Below are 21,613 nucleotides of genomic sequence, written 5' to 3' on the forward strand. Positions count from 1 at the left end.
GTGGGAAACCAAGGGCCTCGGCAATGGCCTATAATGTTTTGGGGGCATCCGGGATCTCCCTAGCCAACAATTGACTGGAAGGTATCCCATCCCTGGCACTGAAAATTTTCTAGCAACAATCTATGGCTCCTGAGTGTTCCATTGTCCAAAAAAGTAGGTTTCCATATGACTTATTTATATCTTCTTAGAGTTTGATTAGCCCTCCCTCCACTTTTCCTTTACCCAGTCTCTTCTTCTAGCCTCACTTAGGCCTTTTCATCCCCATTAATCAATCAACCAATCAATCTATCTATCTACATACATACATACATACAATAACATCCTATTAAGTACCCCCTCCCTTCTTTTCTATTCCCTTTATATCTCTTTTCTAGCTTACTGGCCATTGCTACTGAGTTTTCTTCCTACTTACACAGAAGTTCAATCATCTATAGCTAGGATCCACATATGAGAGAGAACATGTAATGTTTGGCTTTCTGTGCCTGGGTTACCTCCTTAGTATAATCCTTTCTAGATCCATCCATTTTCCTGAAAATCTTGTAACTTATTTTTTTCTTTACCCTTGAGTAGAACTCCATTCTATAAATGTGCCACATCTTCATTATCCACTCATCAGTTGAGGGATCTTCCTTTTCTCTTGCTCCTACTTCTCTAGCTCTTACTATTTTTTTTTGTCTTTTTGGTGCTGAGGACTGAACCCAGGGCCTTGAGCTTGGCAAGCACTCAACCACTGAGCTAAATTCCCAACTCCTCTATTCTTTTTCTTTTTTCAAGGTAGGGTGTCACTGTTGCTCAGACTGACTTGGAACTCCTTATGTAGTCTCAGGATGTCCTTGAACTCATGGTGATCCTCCTATCTCTGCCTCCCAAGTGCTGGGATTAGAGGCATATGCCACCACACCCGGCTTTTCCCACATTCTTCTTTTTTTTTTTTTTTTTCCAAGGTAGGGTCTCACTCTGGTCCAGGCTGACCTGGACTTAACTCTGTAGTCTCAGGGTGGCCTCGAACTCATGGCGATCCTCCTACCTCTGCCTCCCGAGTGCTGGGATTAAAGGCATGCGCCACCATGCCCGGCTCCACATTCTTTTTATTTTGAGATACAGTCTCATTCTACCCAGGCTGACCTGAAATTCACTATGTAGCCTTAAGGTGGCCTCAAACTCATGGTGATCCTCCTACCTTTGCCTCCTGAGTGCTGGGATTAGAGTCATGCATAGGGAAGGGGTTCATATGGGTGTATACATGTGTGATTGCCAGAGGACAACTCAGCTGTTGTTCTACATATGCAGTTCATCTTCTTTTGAGTCAAGGTCTCTTGTTGGTTTAGAACTTGCCAAGTAGGCTAGCCTGGCTAGCCAATATGCCCCACTCAGGTTTCCTTCGCTTGCCTTCCCCTCCCTTCCCTTCCCTTCCCTTCCTTCCTTTTTGGTTTCTCGAGGTAGGGTCTTACTCTAGCCCAGGCTGACCTGGAATTCACTATGTAGTCTCAGGATGGCCTCAAACTCATGGTAATCCTCCTACCTCTGCCTCCCACGTGCTGGGATTACAGGCGTGTGCCACCACGCCTGGCTCCCACTTGGGAATTTTTTTATTTGGGTTCACTTTGCCAACTGAACTCTCTCTAGCCCCTAGTTAACACATTCTTTTCAAACATACTGTGGAATTACTGGTGCTCTGACCTGGGAACTGTCAGTAAATGATGTAGCAGGCAAGCTAGAAACATGTAGGGTTCCTGGGGCCATGGAAGGGATTCTGTAGGCTGAATCCAAGTGTGTCAACTTTTGGAGCACAGAGCAGGCTGCAGTGTTTGTGCATGCAGACTACCAGCCAGACCTGCCCCTGATACTTGGTCCCTCCTGAATGTTCTGTATGGCATGGGCCGGTGTCCTCACTTCAACTGCTTGTCCCTTTGCCTTGCAGAGGCATGTTTGCTGGAGGGCTGAAAGAGATGGAGCAGGAGGAGGTCCTGATCCATGGTGTGTCCTACAACGCCATGTGCCAAATCCTGCATTTCATCTACACTTCTGAACTGGAGCTCAGTTTGAATAACGTTCAGGAGACTCTGGTTGCCGCCTGCCAACTTCAGGTAAGGCTCACCCTATTGAGCAAGGTAGACTTTTACTCGAGGGGGACTTCCCCAGATATGGTGCCAACTGGGCAGTGGCACTGGTATGAAGTGAGGTGGGTTAAGAAGGCCAGGACCCCAGGCAGAGAAGTGCTGCAGGAGATGGGGATGACACTTACATATTTTCCCTGAGAGTTGAAGCATACCTGCTCCCAGTGCCCCTGGTCACCTTCCTCTTCTACACTTGATGTTTTTTCCCTCAGAGGTAGTGTCTCGCTCTAGCCCAAGCTGACCTGAACTCACTAGTCTCACAGTGGCCTCGAACTCATGGCGATCCTCCCAAGTTCTGGGACTAAAGGTGTACACTGACATGCCTGGCTGATGTTACCATCTTTTCCTCCTGTTTTGAGGGTCTTGTGAAGGTAGTGCTAGACACTGCAAGGTCATGGATATTGAAGCCCATTTCTGTCTGAATGATTGCATTGTAAGCAGTCCTACCCTTCCTTTGGCTCCTACATTCTTTCCACCACCTCTTCCGCGATGGACCCTGAGCCTTGGAGGGTGTGCTAGAGGTGTTTCAGTGCCGAGCACTCCTCTGTCACTTCTCAGCACTGTGTTGCCTTCTGAGTCATCCCAGAGGTCACTGCCATCTGAAAAGAGAAGCTTCTCTAACCAAAAGTGAGAGTAGCATTAATATATAGGTATGAACATTAAGGGAAGTGCTTACAGGGCAGTTTGATGAACATAATATATGCATTTAGCCAGATAAGAGCAGGCCATGTACTCCTAGGGCTCATGACCTCTCCTTACCATAGGCTTTTGACTAGGTTTTCAGTATCAGGCACGTATTCCCTCCCATAGAGCAGACCTCCGGTCCAATTAAAGAACAGTTGATTTCTTCCATAACAGACTTGCCACTATTGCACCCATTCAGTCATTTGGCCTGGCTGGCCAGACTTGAGGCTTGTAGTCCAACACTACTTTTCTGTCACCTTTTGGCTTGGAGACCTGCATTCTGTCCTCATCAGTATGGCCACTGCTTCTAAGAGCCCTGGCCGTCTGCTCCAGTGCTGCTCAGGCTGGCCTCAGACTTGCAGTCCACTTGCCTCTGCGCCACCTTCCATTCCCCACCAAGTGTTGGTATTACAGGTGTGCAATATCATTCCTGCAGCAGTTTTTAGTATGTGCAGTGTTATTGTAAAGCAAGTTTAACTTGGCATAACAGTGTGAAATATGCAGGTCTACCAGGTTAAGTTCATTTCTGTAGCTACTGCTCATATCTTGCAATGGAGATTGCTGTCTGTGCACTAGACCTGGCCTCAGACATGTCACATTGTCCTCAGAAACCTGCATTTGAATCCCAGCAAAATCAGCCTCATTGGATCACCCCCCAGCAAGTGAGTTCCATTGTCCCTCTGTCAGGTTGGAGCTCCTGCACAGGAGAAACCTCAGTTGTTTGTCTCTAGAATACCCAGCAGAGGGCACTCTGCTCTGGACACGGGACAGAAGGATGGGAAGCAAAGGGGCCCAGTGTGGGAGGCGGGGCTATTTCTAGGGTACCACTGCTCATGTGCTCTGGGCTGTTGGCTCTCACATTCTGCCAGAACCTGGTCTTCAGGGTTCAGGCCCATAACAGGAGTAGAATTTTAGGAAGAAGAGGCCAAGGAGAAGCACCTAGTAAGGGATGAGACAGTCTCAAATGAAGATGTGCACAATGTACAGAGCACCCTGGGGAGTCCACATGGGACACAAATCTCCCTGATGATTTCCTGGTGTCCACTCAACCCTTCACACATCACTTGGCAAGCAAGCATGACCCGGCTCTTTTTTTTGTTTTGTTTTGTTTGTTTTTCAAGGTAGGGTCTCACTCTAGCCCAGGCTGACCTGGAATTCACTATGTAGTCTAAGGGCAGCCTCAAACTCATGGCGATCTTTCTTCCTCTGCCTCCTGAGAGCTGGGATTAAAGGCGTGTGCCACCATGCCCGACTCAATAACTTAGGTCTTAAAAAAAAAAGAAAATCAAAGCTGGGCATGGTGGCATACGCTTTTAATCCCAGCACTCTGGAGGCAGAGGTAGGAGGATCGCCATGAGTTCGAGGCCACCCTGAGAGTTCCAGGTCAGCCTGGTCTAGAGTGAAATGCTACCTCGGGGAAAAAATAACAGGGGCTGGAGAGATGACTTAGCGGTTAAGATACTTGCCTTCAAAGCCAAAGGACCCAGTCTTTCCTCCATGTCCGTTAACATGAGCTTCCACTTTGCTTACCTAAATCCCAAGGTGCCAGGGGGCAGGGCCAGCGGGCCATGCAGGCCTGATTTCTGCCATCATTTGGTCTCCTACGACCAGATGCTTTTTCCTTTTCTTTCTTTCTTTCTTTTTTTTTTTTTTAAATTTTTATTTATTTATTTATTTGAGAGCGACAGACACAGAGAGAAAGACAGATAGAGGGAGAGAGAGAGAATGGGCGCGCCAGGGCTTCCAGCCTCTGCAAACGAACTCCAGACGCGTGCGCCACCTTGTGCATCTGGCTAACGTGGGACCTGGGGAACCGAGCCTTGAACCGGGGTCCTTAGGCTTCACAGGCAAGCGCTTAACCGCTAAGCCATCTCTCCAGCCCTTTCTTGTTTTTTTGAGGTAGGGTCTCATTATGGCCCAGGCTGACCTGGAATTCACTATGGAGTCTCGGGGTGGCCTTGAACTCATGGTGATCCTCCTACCTTTGCCTCCTGAGTGCCGGGATTAAAGGCGTGTGCCGCCACGCCCAGCTCCAGATGCTGTTTTGAAGCCTAAGCTTGAGTGGGTGTCTTTCTTTGCAGATCCCAGAAATTATTCATTTCTGCTGTGACTTCCTTATGTCTTGGGTAGACGAGGAGAACATCCTTGATGTCTACCGGCTGGCAGAACTCTTTGACTTGAGTCGCCTGACCCAACAGCTAGACACCTACATTCTCAAAAACTTTGTGACCTTCTCGAGGACTGACAAGTACCGCCAGCTTCCCTTCGACAAGGTCTACTCCCTCCTCAGCAGCAACCGCCTGGAGGTGTCTTGTGAGAGCGAGGTGTACGAGGGCGCCCTGCTCTACCATTACTCCCTGGAGCAGGTGCAGGCTGACCAGATCTCACTGCATGAGCCCCCCAAGCTGCTTGAGACTGTGCGGTTTCCCCTGATGGAAGCTGAGGTCCTCCAGCGGCTTCATGACAAGCTGGGTCCCAGCCCGTTACGGGACACCGTGGCCAGTGCCCTCATGTACCACCGGAATGAAAGCCTGCAGCCCAGCCTGCAGGGCCCGGAGACAGAGCTGCGCTCGGACTTCCAGTGCATCGTGGGCTTTGGAGGCATTCACTCCACACCTTCCACAGTCCTCAGTGACCAGGCCAAGTATCTGAACCCCCTGCTGGGAGAGTGGAAGCACTTCACGGCCTCCCTGGCTCCCCGCATGTCCAACCAGGGGATTGCGGTGCTCAACAACTTCGTGTACTTGATTGGAGGGGACAACAATGTCCAAGGATTCCGAGCTGAATCCCGGTGCTGGAGGTAGGAAAGGTCACTTGTCACTGCCTTTGTCTGCAGGCACCATCAAGGTGCAGGAGTTGTGGACCATGAGGGCTGCTCTGAGGTGCTGTGACGGGCACATCACTGCAGACCCGGTTCCTGCATTGGCCTTTAATAGGCGTGTTCAGCTCCTCCAGCGTATACCTGTTCCATGTAGTGGTCTAGATGGATTTTGAGAAGGAAGATAGGCCACAGAAATAAGGAAAAAGGAATTGCTTCCTTTCCTCTCCATCTCTGCTAACCAGAAACAATCCCAATCACCCACACTTGCTGGGGAGGAACAGACAGGGTGTCTGCAGCTGGTGCTAGCTGCCTGTGCATAAGGAGCAGCCGCTGCAGCAGAAAGGACCTGGGAGTGCCCTGTGGGCGCGGCAGCTGCCCTGCTGTCCTGCTCCCTGCCTCGCTGTGGCAGGGTCTTGTTTCAGTCTTGGCTGGTCTGTTCCACTCCTTCTCTCCTAGTGGCCAGCTTTTGGTGGAGGATGTCTTCTAGTCGCTTGCTGTTGGAGCCCATATCTCAACACAGTGGGGTGGGGAAAACCTGCAAGCATGGCAGAGCCTTCTGCTAGATGCTCCCCTGACCTTATTGTAGTCAATGGAGTATGAACCAGATCCTCTGGGAGGAGTTTTCCCAGAGGGAGTTTTGTAGACTGCTTTGGTCTGTAGGATGCTTTTGGTTCTACCAGTCAATTAGGCTGCGATCCCAGAGATCCATTTATTGGTGCACAACAAGCCGCATGAGGATAAGTTCCCCAGTGGCCTCTCCACCATATCTTGGTGCGTGGGAACTTTCCCAGCCTGCAGGCTGCGGGCAGCTGCTGCAGAGGGCAGTTCTGTGGGGTGAGGGGGGGAGTGCACTGGTTCATGTTCATGCTCTGTCTTCTCTGTGGGAATGGGATTCTGGCCTGGCCCTGTACTGGAATCAAGCCTGTGATCCTGACCAGGAACATACCACCATTTCTTAGGCCCTTCTCTCTTGGCCTCAGGAAGCAGTCACTTTGTTAAGCTGGTGAAGTTCAAATCTGCCTGTGATATTTTGTGGTTAAACAGGAGGAACGGCACTGCTCAGAAAGAAGGAAATACTTTTATTTCCTTCCTAGCTGAAGACACTACAGTGGGTGGCCTTGAACTCATGGTGATCCTACCTGTTCCTCCCAAGTGCTGGGATTCAAGGCATGTGCCACCATGCCTGGCCCTTGGAGGATTTATTCTGACAGAGAAGAAAATTGAAGCTAAGCATGATGGCTCATGCCTCGATTCAGACTTTAAGGGTATCTTCAGCTACACAGTGAGTTCAAGAAGAGGAGGAAGAAGAGAAGGAGCAATGATTAGATTCACAGGGCACAAGAGAGAAGCATGAAATCTCTAAGCCTCTGATTGTCTCTGAATTATTGACCTGTAGTTTCAGTGAATGTGTATGTGTTCACAAGATGCAGAGGAACTTGGCCCAAGAAACTGAGCATGGGAGAGCAAAGAGAAGCAGACAGAAGCATTCAGAGGATCTTGTTTCACTGAGGAGTGGGCTAGGGGAGAGTTCAGATTCTGATGCGGGGTGGACTGAAGAAGAGGCATGCACTTGAAGGAGCATAATGTGCAGCAGAGGCAGCAGATAGCCCCACCCAGCCAGCTGACAGCGCTTCTTTGAGCCTGGGCCACTTGTCATCCAGGTCTTCGACACCGTGTTCTTGGGAGGCCTTTATGGTGGCTGGAAGAGAGCTCTGCCTCTCACACCCCTCCAGCTAGTGGATCGTGCTGTCTGTTGACCTCTCTGTCTTCAAGGGATCTGCCATATAAGGAGCACAGGCTTGTTTGTTCTGCTGAGCTCATTTCCCACTGTGTAGGAGAAGCCGAGGCCTGATCTCTGGTTTCCTTCTGGGGCCCTGCACAGACCCTGTGTGCACCCCACTGGGGGGTGGTGTGCATTGTAAAGCGAGTGAGTCAGGGGTCTCCTTGCTGAGTCTTGTCTTCACGCACCAGGCAGTATGTGTCTGTCCTAAGCTGGGTGCTGCCCCAGGCCAGGAGTGCAGATGTGAACCCGGATCCTCCAGGACCTCCCAAAGTTCACAGGAGCCCTTTTGGTGTTCCTCATCCTCTGTGACCCCTCGTGGTAGCCATGTTTGCTTTGTTGACAGTCGTGCCGCCCAGCCCAGGCTGACCTTGCATTCGCTGATGTACTCTCAGTCCACCTGTCTCACGCTCCCCAGATGACGGGTGCAGGCCACCATGCCAGCTCCTCGCGACAGCTCTCTTAGGCAGACAGTGTCACCCCATTGGGTAAGTGTGGGAATCATTGAAGGAGATGTCCAAGTATGCCCAGCTAGATGGGGCAGGTCTTCTCTTATAATGGCTCAACCTCCCTCAGCCACCTGTTTCCCATATCCCTGTTGGTGAGGAGGAACCAGTCAAGCAGCAGAGGTAGGAAACAGCAGCTGTGGAGCATGTCTGACTAGTCACTGGCAGCACAGGGTGCAAAACAGAAACTTTGCTTTGCTCTCTGATGCAGCGGACACCAGACTTGTCTCCTCAGAGTGGTTATTTCCCCCAGAGAAATGAAAGCATTCATCTGAAAAAAAGCTGTAACCATCCATGGGCCAAAGCAATACAGAGTTGGAGAGTTTCTGGCAACTGGGTGGTTGCCTTGGGGGAACGGGCCAGGCATGAGTTTAGGAGACTAGGAGGTGAGATTTAGGCTCAGATTCCGGCCCTTATATAGGGCTCTGGGGTCATCTGTATTTACTCAACAGCATGCCTTCTGGTGTGTTCCATGTGTGCCTGGAGGAACAAGCCTAGCCACAGAGAAATGGAAGCGGCCCCCAGGCAGTCAGCTGAGGGGGGGGACTCAGGCGTGGTGGTGTGCGGGGAGGGGGGTGAGGGAGGGGGAGGGGGACTCAGGCATGGTGGTGTGCGGGAGGTACTCAGGCGTGGTGGTGTAAGGGGGGGGGACTCAGGCATGGTGCTGTAAGGGGTTGGGGGGAACCCAGATGTGGCGGTGCATGCCTTTAATCCCAGATGCTTGAGTGACTGAGACAGGAGGAGCAGAAGTTCAAGATCTGCCTCAACTATAGACTACGGAGTAAGTTCAAGGATACTTTTTTATTTTTGTCATTTGTTTTTCGAGGTAGGGTCTCACTGTAGCCCAGGCTGACCTGAAATTCACTATGTAGTCTTAGGGTGGCCGTGAATTTACAGGGAGCCTCCTTACTTATGTCTTCCAAGTGCTGGGCACCACCATACCCTGCAATTTAGCCATACTTTAAAAAGAGGGCTGGGGGGCTGGAGGGTTGTCTTAGCGGTAAGGCATTTGCCTGCAAAGCCAAAGGACCCAGGTTCAATTCCCCAGGACCCATGCACAAGGGGGGCACACACATCTGCAGTTTGTTTGCAGTGGCTGGGGTCCTTGGTTTGTCCATTCTCTCTCCCTCTTTCTCTGTTAAATAAATATAATAACAATAATAATTATTATCATTATATTTATTTTATTATATTTATATTATTATTATTAAATATAATAAGAATCATTATTATTTTTATTATTACTTTGGTTTTTCAGGGTAGGGTCTCACTCTAGCCCAGGCTGACCTGGAATTCACTATGTGGTCTTAGGGTGGCCTTGAACTCATGGCAATCCTCCTACCTCTGGCTCCTGAGTGCTGGGATTAAAGATGTGCACCACCACACCCAACTAAAATAAATAAATAAATATATACATATTTATATATATATATATATATATATAGATATATATATATATTTTAAGAGGTCTGGGCATGGTGGCACATGCCTTTAATCCCAACACTCGGGAGGCAGAGGTAGGATCACTATGAGTTTGAGGTCACCCTGAGCGAATTCCAGGGCAGCCTGGGTTCAAGTGAGACAGTATCTCGAAAAACCAAAAACAAAAAAGAGAGCTGAGGATTTTGGTGATGTAGCTCAGTGGTAAAGTGTTTGCCTGACCCCCAGAGGTCTTAGAATTAATTAGTTGTACTGCAAAGAAAAAAAGAAAAGAATGAGGAGGGCCTTGGCAATGAAGGGAGTCAGGTGTGAGCTCAAATGTTTGGATTTTGGAATGTGTGAACAGGGTCTTTACTGTAGCTAATGGGAGCAGAAGAATTGGGCAGGGAGGGGGTGGGATGTAGGGCTCTGTTGAGGATAGGTAAACAGCCAGGTAGAGGTGGCTGGAAGGTGTTTGCAGAGTGGGTCCAAAGTGCAGTGGAGAGGCTGGAGTGATGGCTCAGCTCTAAAAAGTGCTTGCTTGTAAAGTGCAGTGGAAAGCACTGAGTGACAGTTGACATACTGGGTGGCTAAGATCACCCTGGTGGGTGGGACAACCTGCTCTGCCTGCATCTGCCCCGATCTGCTTCTGAAGCATCCTTGGCCCATGGGCAGCAGGGATGAGATTAGCTCTGTGCAGGAATACATGATACTTGCTGTCAGGGAAAAAGGAGGGTCAGGCAGGGCTGTGATTTGGGGTGAAGTCTGTAAACGGGGCATACGGTGGAGTAATGCCAGGAAAGTTGGTGTTTGAGGGCTCCAAGCTCAGTAAAAGGTTAGTGGAGGTCAATGTTCCTTCTTTCCTGCCCAAACACTTTTATTTTCCATGTACCCCTGGCCTGGGCCATTAACATTGCAGATTCCCCCTGGGGCAGCCATAGTCCAGCATTGTTCCTGGGTCTGGACAGACTCCCCTGGCCTTGTGTGGCCAGCCTTACGTTTCTCCTCTAGTGTGGTCCCTGAAATTCCACAGTTCCTGACCCCGGGTGTATGCGGTTCGGAGTGAGTATTAGCATGGAGTGAGAGCTAGGGTGGGGTGAGAGTTAGCGTGGGGTGAGGGCTAGCGTGGGGTGAGGGCTAGCGTGGGGTGAGGGCTAGCGTGGGGTGAGGGCTAGCGTGGGGTGAGAACTAGCGTGGGGTGAGAGCTAGCGTGGGGGGAGAGTTAGCGTGGGGTGAGGGCTAGCGTGGGGTGAGAACTAGCGTGGGGTGAGGACTAGCGTGGGGTGAGGACTAGCGTGGGGTGAGAGCTAGCGTGGGGGGAGGGCTAGCGTGGGGTGAGGGCTAGCGTGGGGTGAGGACTAGCGTGGGGTGAGAGCTAGCGTGGGGGGAGGGCTAGCGTGGGGGGAGGGCTAGCGTGGGGGGAGAGTTAGCGTGGGGTGAGGGCTAGCGTGGGGTGAGAACTAGCGTGGGGTGAGAGCTAGCGTGGGGGGAGGGCTAGCGTGGGGGGAGGGCTAGCGTGGGGGGAGAGCTAGCGTGGGGTGAGGGCTAGCGTGGGGTGAGGACTAGCGTGGGGTGAGGACTAGCGTGGGGTGAGGGCTAGCGTGGGGTGAGGGCTAGCGTGGGGTGAGAAGTAGCGTGGGGTGAGAGCTAGCGTGGGGTGAAAGCTAGCGTGGGGGGAGGGCTAGCGTGGGGGGAGGGCTAGCGTGGGGTGAGGGCTAGCGTGGGGGGAGGGCTAGCGTGGGGTGAGGGCTAGCGTGGGGTGAGAGCTAGCGTGGGGGGAGGACTAGCGTGGGGTGAGAGCTAGCATGGGGTGAGGGCTAGCGTGGGGGGAGGGCTAGCGTGGGGTGAGAGCTAGCGTGGGGTGAGAGCTAGCGTGGGGTGAGAGCTAGCGTGGGGTGAGGACTAGCGTGGGGGGAGGGCTAGCGTGGGGTGAGAACTAGCGTGGGGTGAGAGCTAGCGTGGGGGGAGGGCTAGCGTGGGGTGAGGGCTAGCGTGGGGGGAGGGCTAGCGTGGGGTGAGAGCTAGCGTGGGGGGAGGACTAGCGTGGGGTGAGGGCTAGCGTGGGGTGAGGGCTAGCGTGGGGTGAGAACTAGCGTGGGGTGAGAGCTAGCGTGGGGGGAGGGCTAGCGTGGGGGGAGGGCTAGCGTGGGGTGAGGGCTAGCGTTGGGTGAGGGCTAGCGTGGGGGGAGGGCTAGCGTGGGGGTAGGACTAGCGTGGGGTGAGGGCTAGCGTGGGGGGAGGGCTAGCGTGGGGTGAGAACTAGCGTGGGGTGAGAGCTAGCGTGGGGGGAGGGCTAGCGTGGGGGGAGGGCTAGCGTGGGGTGAGGGCTAGCGTGGGGTGAGGGCTAGCGTGGGGTGAGAGCTAGCGTGGGGGTAGGACTAGCGTGGGGTGAGGGCTAGCGTGGGGGGAGGGCTAGCGTGGGGGGAGGGCTAGCGTGGGGTGAGGGCTAGCGTGGGGTGAGGGCTAGCGTGGGGTGAGAGCTAGCGTGGGGGGAGGGCTAGCGTGGGGGGAGGGCTAGCGTGGGGTGAGGGCTAGCGTGGGGTGAGAGCTAGCGTGGGGGGAGAGTTAGGTGGGGTGAGAGCTAGCGTGGGGTGAGTTAGGTGGGGTGAGAGCTAGCGTGGGGTGAGTTAGGTGGGGTGGGTATTAGCATAGAGTGTGAGTCAGCAGGGCTACTTCTACAGGAAGGGTGTCATGGAGCTGGTGCTCCCATTAGGAGAAGTGAGGGAAGTCATGAAGTGGGGAACAGGAAAGTTATCCATCTGAAGGAAGGAGTTAAGGGGGGCTTGGTGCCCTGAATATGGATGGGATGGATGGTGTGATGGGCATTGTGTGCAGAGTGCCCCTAGCAGACCACAAGGGTTTGAGGAATGTGATGCACCCATGCGGTTGAGAGGCTGAGACCCTTCCTAAATGGAGGGTGACTACAGGCACAGTTGAACAGTCTGGATTAGGCTACAAACCATTCCACATTACACCTGAAGAGACCCTCATGGGCAGAAATTGAGGTGACTCTTGGTCACATTTTCCAGGCTGTGTGTGAGCACCCGTGTTGAGTCAGCATGTCTGGCAGGTGAAGCTGCCCGAGTGGGAGATTACAGACAAAACTATGGCATAGGGGAAGAGGGGGATGGGGCGGGGGGGGGGGGACGGTAGGAAGGAATTATATGCCTGAGTGGCAAGCTACTCTCTTCTGGTCAGTGACATGCTGTCTTCATGTCGTCCAAAGGTATGACCCAAGGCATAACCGCTGGTTCCAGATCCAGTCTTTGCAGCAGGAGCACGCCGACCTGTGTGTGTGTGTTGTGGGCAAGTACATCTACGCTGTGGCAGGTCGCGACTACCACCGCGACCTGAATGCCGTGGAGCGCTATGACCCTGCCACGAACTCCTGGGCCTATGTGGCCCCACTCAAAAGGGAGGTAAGTTAGCCCACCAAGAAGCGCCTTCACGATTTCCTCCCATGGTCTGTGCATAGAGACTTAGGTGCCAAAGCCAGTACAAATCCAAGTCAGGGAACCAGGTCCGGTGAGCCAAGCCAGTGTCGATCCCAAGATCCTGTGTAAGGTGTGCTGTTCAGACCTTCTCAGACCAGTGTCCCTTGGCAGTCTAGTGTCCCTCGGCAGTCCAGTGTCCCTCAGTAGACCAGCATCCCTTGGCAGTCCAGCGTCCCTCGGCAGTCCAGTGTCCCTCCAGAGAAAGTCTCATACTGAGTCTTCTCACTGCCTCATCCCTCTGTGTCCATCAGTGTAGACAGAAGCCTCCTGATCTGTCCGCTGATCCAGGCTGGAGCCTTCCCTGAGTACTTCATTGTAGACCGAAGCCTGCATTCCCTTGGAGACCTTGGCAGGTCTGGCCTTTAGAATTTCTTCCTGCCTGCCATTTCACTTTTTCACATTTCTTCAAAGCCCTAGTGGCTGAGACTTGGACCTCAATGGGGTTAGATGCAGGGTCTTCCTGCTGGGCCTGGCTCTTCTATCCAAAAGCAAGCCAATTTCTGTGCACAGCTATGCAGTCCCCACCATGGCTTGTTCCTGGCCCCTGGCCCTGGAGAGATGAGCATATTTTGGATGGCCATGAGGGGAGTGGGAGGGGTGGCCTTTGGGACCCTGTGGATTCCATTCCAGGAGTCGCTGAGAGAAGGGTTTAGGCTGGTCTTTGTCTGGGGCTGTCAGTAAAGCTGCAGTTCCTCAGCTTGGCCACAGAAGGGCAGTATTGGCCTTCACCCAGTGCCCCTCATTCCTTCTACACGCTGTTGTCCCTTTCACTACTAACCAGCTACTATGCACCAAATCCTGGAAATCCAGTGGTGACAAGAAATGACAAACCACCTCCAAGGAGTCTTCAGCCTTGCAGGAGACACTGTTATTAATCACCCAACAAATAAGTGCTATAGTTACAACTACAGTAAGTGGAATTAAGGAAATGAGAAGGGCTTGGGAAAAAAGGAAAAGAAAAAGGGGGCTGGAGGGACTCATGAAGAGCAGAAAGAGTAGAGGAGTCTGAGTAGAAGCCAGCAGGGCAGTGTTGCAGGACCGAGGAAGTGGAGGGAATGGGAGGGTGGCTCGGAGGTCACTTGAATGTGAACCTTAACCTTCCAGCTAAACTAAAATTAAGCCTTCTAGCTAAACCTTTTAAAAAGTGCAAAAAGAAAGGAACAAACAAAATCAAACAGAGGAGCCCAGTGTGGTAGCATGCTTGTGATTCCACACTGGGAGGCAGAGGCAGGAGGATCTAATTAGCTAGGTCTACATAGCAAGTCCAGTATGGTAGCAGGAATTCAAAGTCATCTTCAGCTACCAATAAATTTGAGGCCTGGTGTGGTGACACTCACCTTTAATCTCAGCACTGGAGAGGCAGAGGTAGGAGGATCACTGTGAGTTTGAGGCCTAAGACTATAGAGTGAATTCCAGGTCAGCCTAGGCTACAGAGAGACCCTACCTAAAAAAAAAAAAAAAAAAAAAACCAAAGAAAAAAAACAGAAATAAATGAACAAATAAATTTGAGGCTAGGCTGGGCTATACGAGAACCTGTCTTAAAGTGGGGGAAGGAAGGAAGAAGGGAGAGAGAGCTGATCAATGGACCTTTTCAAAATCAAAAAAGTTTGCTTGTAAAAGACCTTAAGATGAAGAAAGAGAGTGAGAGAACAGCTGCAGAACACATCTAACAAAGGCCCAGTGTGGATGCACGTAAAGAGCTCTCTGGACTTCTCAGTAACACATGCGATCCAGGTATGGTGGTAGATACCCAAAATCCCAACACTGAGAGAAACTTGAGTTTGAAACCATACTGGGCTATGTAGCAAGCCTGTCTCAAAGGCAAATAGCAAAAAAGGAAAGAAGGCAGCCTCTGAGAGAGGGAGGCATGGGGAGGGGCTGGACGATGACAGAAGGCTGGAGAAGGTCTCACTGAGGGAGATACACGGATGGCAAATGAGCACGCAGACCTAGCGCAGCGCTGGTACACTGCACTGTTTAGGAAATAATGACAGGAAAGAAGACACATGCTCAGCACAGACGCACTGCATTTGTTAGAGTGCTTTCCATATTGAAACTAGAGATGTGGAACCTGTATATATGGAGGGCTTTTTGGTTTTTTTTTCTCTTTCTCTCTCTCTCTCTCTCTCTCTCTCTCTTTTTTCTCTCAAGGTAGGGTTTTACTCTAACCTAGGCTGACCTGGAATTCTCCATATAGTCTCAGGCTGGCTTTGGACTCAAGGTGATCCTTCTCCTCAGCCTCCTGAGTGCTGGGATTAACGGCCTGTGCCACCATGCCCACCTTGCTTCTGTTTTTGAGGCAGGATCTCAGTCTTTGCCAGGCTGACCTGGAACTCATTCTGTATTCTAGGCTGGCCTCCTGAGTGCTGGGATTATAAGTGTGAGCCACCATGCCCTAGCTCGTGTGTGATTTTGTGTCTGCTCTTTTTCTCCATGCATGGCATTTCATGTGGGTGGGCACTATCTGAAGAAGGAGCTGGAATGCTGTGCCAGCTTCCTTGCGGGGAGGCTTCCTTGGCCTGTGGGAGCTTGGGAAGGATGGAGGCCACTGAGGGCAGATTACCACTTTGTCTGACAGGTCATAAAAGAGGTGTGGGCTTTGTTGGAGTTCCCTCATCCAGATGTTTGCTTTAGGGGCAAATAAGACAAAGATTGTATTTATCTCTGGATCTGTTCACACATGTCCTGTTGGGAAAAGGTCAGGGGTTAGCAGGCAGGACACCATGTCCTTACAGGATCAGGGAGCACTCTCCCAGCCATCAGAGGCAAGTTGGGATGTGATGAGACTTTGATGTGTCATCAGGCAGGTGCAGTTGGAGGTGGCCTCAGCACAGGCTACTTGGCCACCTTCCTTACTGCCCTCTTGCCCACAACCCACCTTCCCTGGCTGTCTCATGGCCCTGCACAGGTGTACGCTCATGCAGGCACTGCGCTGAAGGGGAAGATGTACATTACTTGTGGCCGCAGAGGGGAGGACTACCTGAAAGAGATGCACTGCTATGACCCGAACAACAACACGTGGTACACCCTGGCTGACGGGCCTGTGAGACGGGCCTGGCATGGCATGGCTGCCCTCCTTGACAAGCTGTATGTGATTGGAGGCAGCAACAATGATGCCGGCTACAGGAGGGATGTACACCAGGTAAGCTGGGCCAGGGTGCCTACTTAGGTTGTCTGAGAGGTTTTAGGTTCACAGGGAATTGATTTTTTTTTTTTTTTTGAGGTAGGGTCTTACTCTAGCCCAGGCTGACCTGGAATTCACTATGTAATCTCAGGGTGGTCTCAAACTCATGGAAATCCTCCTATCTCTGCCTCCCAACTGCTGGAATTAAAGGCGTGGACCACCATGCCTGGCTTCACAGTGAATTAAATAGAAGGTCCAGGGAGTTCCCTTGCCACCATTCATGCCCAGCCTCCCTACTATGGGCACTTTTCACCAGAGGGCATGTGTGCCAGATTTGAGAAATTGCTTCGACATGTGTCATCCTCCTAAGCCCACAGCTCATGTGACCGTTCATCTTCAGTGTTAAACAGTCTGTGGGTTTGAACAGACACATATAATGGACACATGTCCTCCAGTATAGTTCCAGACCAGGTAGTTTCACTTGTGCCTTTAGTTATTATTAAACTTTCACCAAACATTTAACATAACCTGGTGCCAGGCGTGGTGGCACACACCTTTAATTCTACTACTCAGGAAGCCAAGATAGGATCATTGTGAGTTCAAGACCACCTTGAGACTACATAGTTAATTCCAGGTCAGCCTGGGCTAGAGCAAGACCTTACCTCAAAGAAAAAAAAATGTGTGTGTGTGTGTGTGTGTGTGTGTGTGTGTGTGTGTGTAACTGGGTGTAGTGGCACATGCCATTAATTCTAATAATTGGGAAGCTGGGAGGATTGCCATGCGTGCCGAAGGCAGCCTGGTGGCCTACAGAGTGAGTTCTAGGTCACCCTGGCCTAGAGTAAGACCCTGCCTTGGAAAAAAACTTAAATATAAAAAAATAGGAGGAGGAGGAGGAGAGAGGAAAAGTACTCACACCTGCCAAGCCAGGTAGAACAGGACTGTGTCTTGAAATGAAACAGTGTGTCAGGGTGCTTCTCTGACCAGCACTTGTCCCAGGCCTTCTCCAGTTGACACTTGTGTACATTGCTTTTGTTTTAAATATTTTATTTATTTGAGAGAGGGAGAGAGGCAGATAGAGAGGCCTCCAGCCACTGCAAACAAACTCCAGACACATATGCCACCTTGTGCATCTGGCTTACACAGGTAATAAGGAATTGAACCTGGGTCCTTAGGCTGTGCAGGCCATCTCCAGCCTTTTTTTTTTTGAGGCAGGGTCTCACTCTAGCCCAGGTTGACCTTAAACTCACTTTGTAGCCCATGCTGGCCTCTAGCTCATGGCAATCCTATCTCAGCTCCAAGTGCTGGGGAGAAGTCAGGACCCTGGGCATGGAAAATGGCAGCCTGAACAGAGGGTGCTGCCTGCCACACAGAAGCTAGAGGTTGGCCATGTCCATGTGAGGCTGGGCAGAGTGAGGCCATTCTAGATGAGGGCTCTCAGGTCGCCTGCTGTTGACCTCGTTTACTCTATGTCGGCCAAAGTCTTGTCCTGCCCTGGGTATATGAGACTTCAGTACTAATCCTGTGCTGTCTAAAGGTCTGTCAGAGACTAAGGCTCCTGGGGTGGGCTCTCAGTCTGTTCTCACTGCTGTGTGGATTAACCCTGACCTTGGCTTGCAGGTGGCCTGCTACAACTGCACCTCTGGGCAGTGGTCATCAGTCTGCCCACTCCCAGCTGGGCATGGTGAGCCTGGCATTGCTGTACTAGACAACAGAATCTACGTGCTGGGTGGTCGCTCTCACAACCGTGGCAGCCGCACGGGCTATGTGCACATCTACGATGCAGAAAAGGACTGCTGGGAAGAGGGGCCCCAGCTGGACAATTCCATCTCAGGCCTGGCAGCCTGTGTCCTCACCCTGCCCCGCTCCCTGCTCCGAGAACCACCGCAGGGGACCCCCAGCCGCAGCCAGGCTGACGTGGACTTCGCCTCTGAGGTGATGAGCGTGTCAGACTGGGAGGAGTTCGACAACTCCGGTGAGGACTAGGGGTCCGGGAGGGCGGGGGCGGGGCAGCGAGGCCAGCAGGACAGGGACCCTTCCCTAGGCCCCTGTGGCCCCCTGCCGGCCCTTCTCCACTCCATTCCCTAACCAGCCTGCCAGGAGCTTGAGGGGCTGGTACAGACTCTGTGGCTGTAGATTATGTTACAATGTGAAGTTCTGACAGGCTGCTATCCTTTTGAGGGAATGACCAGGTCTAGCCTTGAGTCCAGGAGCACTGGCATCTCTGCCTTGGCCTCCTTGTCCTTCCTGAGTCTGGTCCATGATGGGCTAAGGTCCTGTCTGAAAGAGGTCCTGGATACTGGCGACCTTGGCCAGTGGCCAAGGCCCATCATGCCCTTCTTTTCTTTCTGTGAACAGGGTGGGCTGATGAGCAGGGCCTTGGATGATGGGCGAGATCCCAAGGGACAGATAAGAGATTCGTGGGGTTGGTTTTAGGGGTCATGAGCTCCCCCTGCTGGGTATTTCTGACCCCATGTTGTAGATGAATGAAATAAAGCATTATGCAAAAGGTGTTCTTTCCTGTGGCCATGGTTTTGGTTATTTCCTTTCTAGTCAGCACCTCCAGAGAAGTCAGGTTTCAGGTCAGCTGCCCTGGGGCAGGCTGGCACAGGAGCCAAAGTCCTGTCCTGAGCTGGGTGGCACCAAGGTCACCACCTTGCTTCCCTGCCTCAGAGCTGAAAGAGTAGTGGTCACCAGAATACCGAGATTTGCCCTAATGGGATGGTAAGTGGCTGTCTCTGCCCCAGCCAGGACCCCTGAAACGTCTACCCGTGGCTCACTGGCTTCTGCCGATCTTCCTGTGCTGGCCCTGGCCAGACTGCTGTTGGCTGGTGCAGACTTTGCCTGTGAATCCAGCATGTCGTGATGGACCGTGTTCCCGGAGACTGTGGTGCTGGTGGAACAACCTGGTCCCATCCTCCTTGAAACCCTAGGACGGCTAATTTCACTCACTGTCTAAGCTAGCTCTGGTTAGAGAGCTCTGAAGGCTTGCTGGGGTATGGCTTAGAGGCTTAGCTACACACACAGGAGAACATGAACTGGAACCCTCAGCACCTACAAAATGCCAGGCCTAGGCACCTGTAATCCCGGTGCTGGAGGTGGTGACAGGATCATAAAATGCCAGGCATATGCCTTTGTAATCCCAGTGCTGGGGAGGTGACAGGAGCATTCCTGGGATTTGCTGGCTAGCTAGTCTATCTTACTCAGCTCTAGGTTCAGCCAGAGACCTTGTCTCAAAAAACAAAGTGGGTGGGGCTGAGGAAACTGCTCACTGGTTAAAGGCACTTGCTTGCAAAGCTTGTTGGCCCAGGTTTGGTTCCCCTGTACCCATGTAAAGCCAGATGCATAAAGTTGCACATCAAGAAGACCTGGCATCCCCCCACTCAAATAAGTATTTTAAAAATGTGGTGTAAAACTTGGCATGGTGACGCATGCCTTTAATCCCAGCACTTGGGAGGCAGAGGTAGGACTGCCATGAGTTCAAGGCCACCCTGAGACGAGAGAGTGAATTCCAGGTCAGTGAGACCCTACCTGGAAAAAATATAATACCTGTATGTACATACGTATGTACACACACACACGCACATATTGAAATTATATATATATTTTTCCACTGGAGACCAAGGCACAGGCCTGATTGTGTGGTTCCTGTGCAGGACCTCTTCTTTCCTGATTTCCTAGAAGAATGTAGGTGACCCTCAGGCACATCTTCTTGAGGGTCACATTGGTGTAGAAGATGGGACCTTACCTGACCACCTTTACTGGCACCTCTCTCAAGAGCACTTTTGGAGTTGTCAGGTGCCTAGCATGGATGGGCTTGAGGTCCAGCACCAACCTTGCCACTTGGCCCAGCTTGTGGGCAAAGCCTTACTTTACCAAAATGCCTCCCCCAGTGTCTGCTGCAGGGTTTGCATCTGCAGACTCCTGCCATAGGCCTCCATGTAGGGAGTGGTCAGCTGGGCAGAGTGTGGACGCAACTGTGTCTTCCCACGGGCACCCTGTCATGGAAGGGAAGAGTGGAGGTGGAGGGACGGTGTGATGGAAAGAGGGTGAGGAGGGGTAGATATTGGCTCCGAGCTTCTTTCTGAAGATTCTTGGAGTTAATGCCTATGACCTCTTCAATCTTGGGGCCTGGGTCCCCTGGGGAAACATAACATGAGACACACACACATATGCCCCCTCAGGGGACAAATCCCACCCTGATGTGGATCCCCAGTAACTCCCTATTGGGCCAGATAGCCATATTCTCCATTGTCATCTCCCCTGCTCTCTGTAGGAGCCTCACTCTGCAGGTTATATAGCACTTCCTGTGTCTATGCCACCACCTGGCAAGCCATCTGCAGGATCCCGGAGATTCCTGTAAAAGAATGTCAGAAATGGGCTGGAGAGATGACTCAACAGTTAAGACACTTGCCTGCAAAGCCTAACAACTTGGGTTCGATTCCCCAGTACCCACGTAAAGCTAGCTGCACAAAGTGGTGCAAGCATCTGGAGTTCATTTGCAGTGGCCAGAGGCCCTAGCACACCCATTCTTCCACTCACTCTCTCTCTCTCTCTCTCTCTCTCTCTACTTACAAATTAAAAATATTAGCTGTGCATGGTGACACATGCCTTTAATTCCAGCACTTGAGAGACAGAGGTGGGAGGATCATCATGAGTTCGAGGCCACCCTGAGACTACATAGTGAATTCTAGGGGTCAGTCTGAGCTAGAATGGGATCCTACCTCAAAAAACCGTGTGTGTGTGTGTGTGTGTGTGTGTGTGTGTGTGTGTGTGTGTATTTCCTTTTTCTCTCTGCTTGCAGGTAAAAATATTTTTTTGAAAAATGCCAGAAACATCTAACTATTCTCTCCATGTGTCCTTGGTCTCTTGTGGCATAGTCCCCATCCAAGCCAAGTATAGCCATGGCTTACAGAAGGCTTCTTGCCTAGCAAAGGGCAAGAGGAGCCCACTGAGGTCTGGGAAGCACAGGGAGATGGGGAATATTTTGGCAACAGCTGGGTGGCCACTGGGCCTGCCACTGCTGCACCTTGAGGTCCACTCATAGCATACATGGCCATCCCCACCTCCTGCCCCAGCTCTCATTGCAAAGTCATCCTTACCCCTCCAAGTTCACCTCCTTCCAGAAGCTCCCTGGCCAGAGCCAGTTGGACACACAGGGCTGCACAGTGGTCAGTCGTGGTTCCTATGAACGCACAGCTTTTCCTCGTGCCAGCTGTGAGGCAGGGTATGGATGGTCTTCCATTCCACCCATGCTTCTTAGTCTCCCAGTGAGGGAGTGGTGACAGGGACAGATGAGGCTGATGATATGCAAAGTTAGCCACCCACAGTCCCTGCAGGAGTCGAAACAGCAAGGCTGCAGTGTGTGTTAGAGCTTGGCTGGCTGGGGGATGGGGACAAAGAGGGTAACAGGAGCTAGAAGAGGTGGTACCCAGCACTGGTTGGGGGTATCAGAGACCTCCTTGCGCCCTTCCATGGCATGCAGGCAGGGGGCATGGGGCTGAATGAGGCTGTAGACAGTTTCTGTTCCAAGAGAAGTAGAGGCAGCCAGATGTGAGCCCAGAGAGACCTGTGTGAGTGGCACACGGGTGGCAGGAACACGCGACGCCCAGGAGCCCTGGTAAGGGGTGTGGGTCACGGTGCCGTCTGTATCGCTCCCTCTGCAGACATC

At 51.9% G+C, this 21,613-nt stretch overlaps 1 protein-coding gene across 1 annotated transcript in view; it reads left to right on the forward strand.

The window, feature by feature from the left end:
* Klhl22 (kelch like family member 22) overlaps nucleotides 1–18,455 on the forward strand; it is a 28,358-nt gene extending 9,903 nt beyond the window's left edge. The window contains exons 3-7 of the mRNA XM_045133076.1: nucleotides 1,922–2,087; nucleotides 4,883–5,601; nucleotides 12,554–12,746; nucleotides 15,730–15,963; nucleotides 17,563–18,455. Of these exons, the coding sequence (XP_044989011.1) occupies nucleotides 1,922–2,087; nucleotides 4,883–5,601; nucleotides 12,554–12,746; nucleotides 15,730–15,963; nucleotides 17,563–17,928 (1,678 nt within the window). The 3' untranslated portion in view covers nucleotides 17,929–18,455. The remainder of the gene's footprint in view (nucleotides 1–1,921; nucleotides 2,088–4,882; nucleotides 5,602–12,553; nucleotides 12,747–15,729; nucleotides 15,964–17,562) is intronic.
* The last annotated feature ends 3,158 nt before the right edge of the window (nucleotides 18,456–21,613 follow it).

The sequence above is a fragment of the Jaculus jaculus genome, chromosome 13, assembly GCF_020740685.1.
Source record: "Jaculus jaculus isolate mJacJac1 chromosome 13, mJacJac1.mat.Y.cur, whole genome shotgun sequence".
NCBI lineage: Eukaryota > Metazoa > Chordata > Mammalia > Rodentia > Dipodidae > Jaculus > Jaculus jaculus.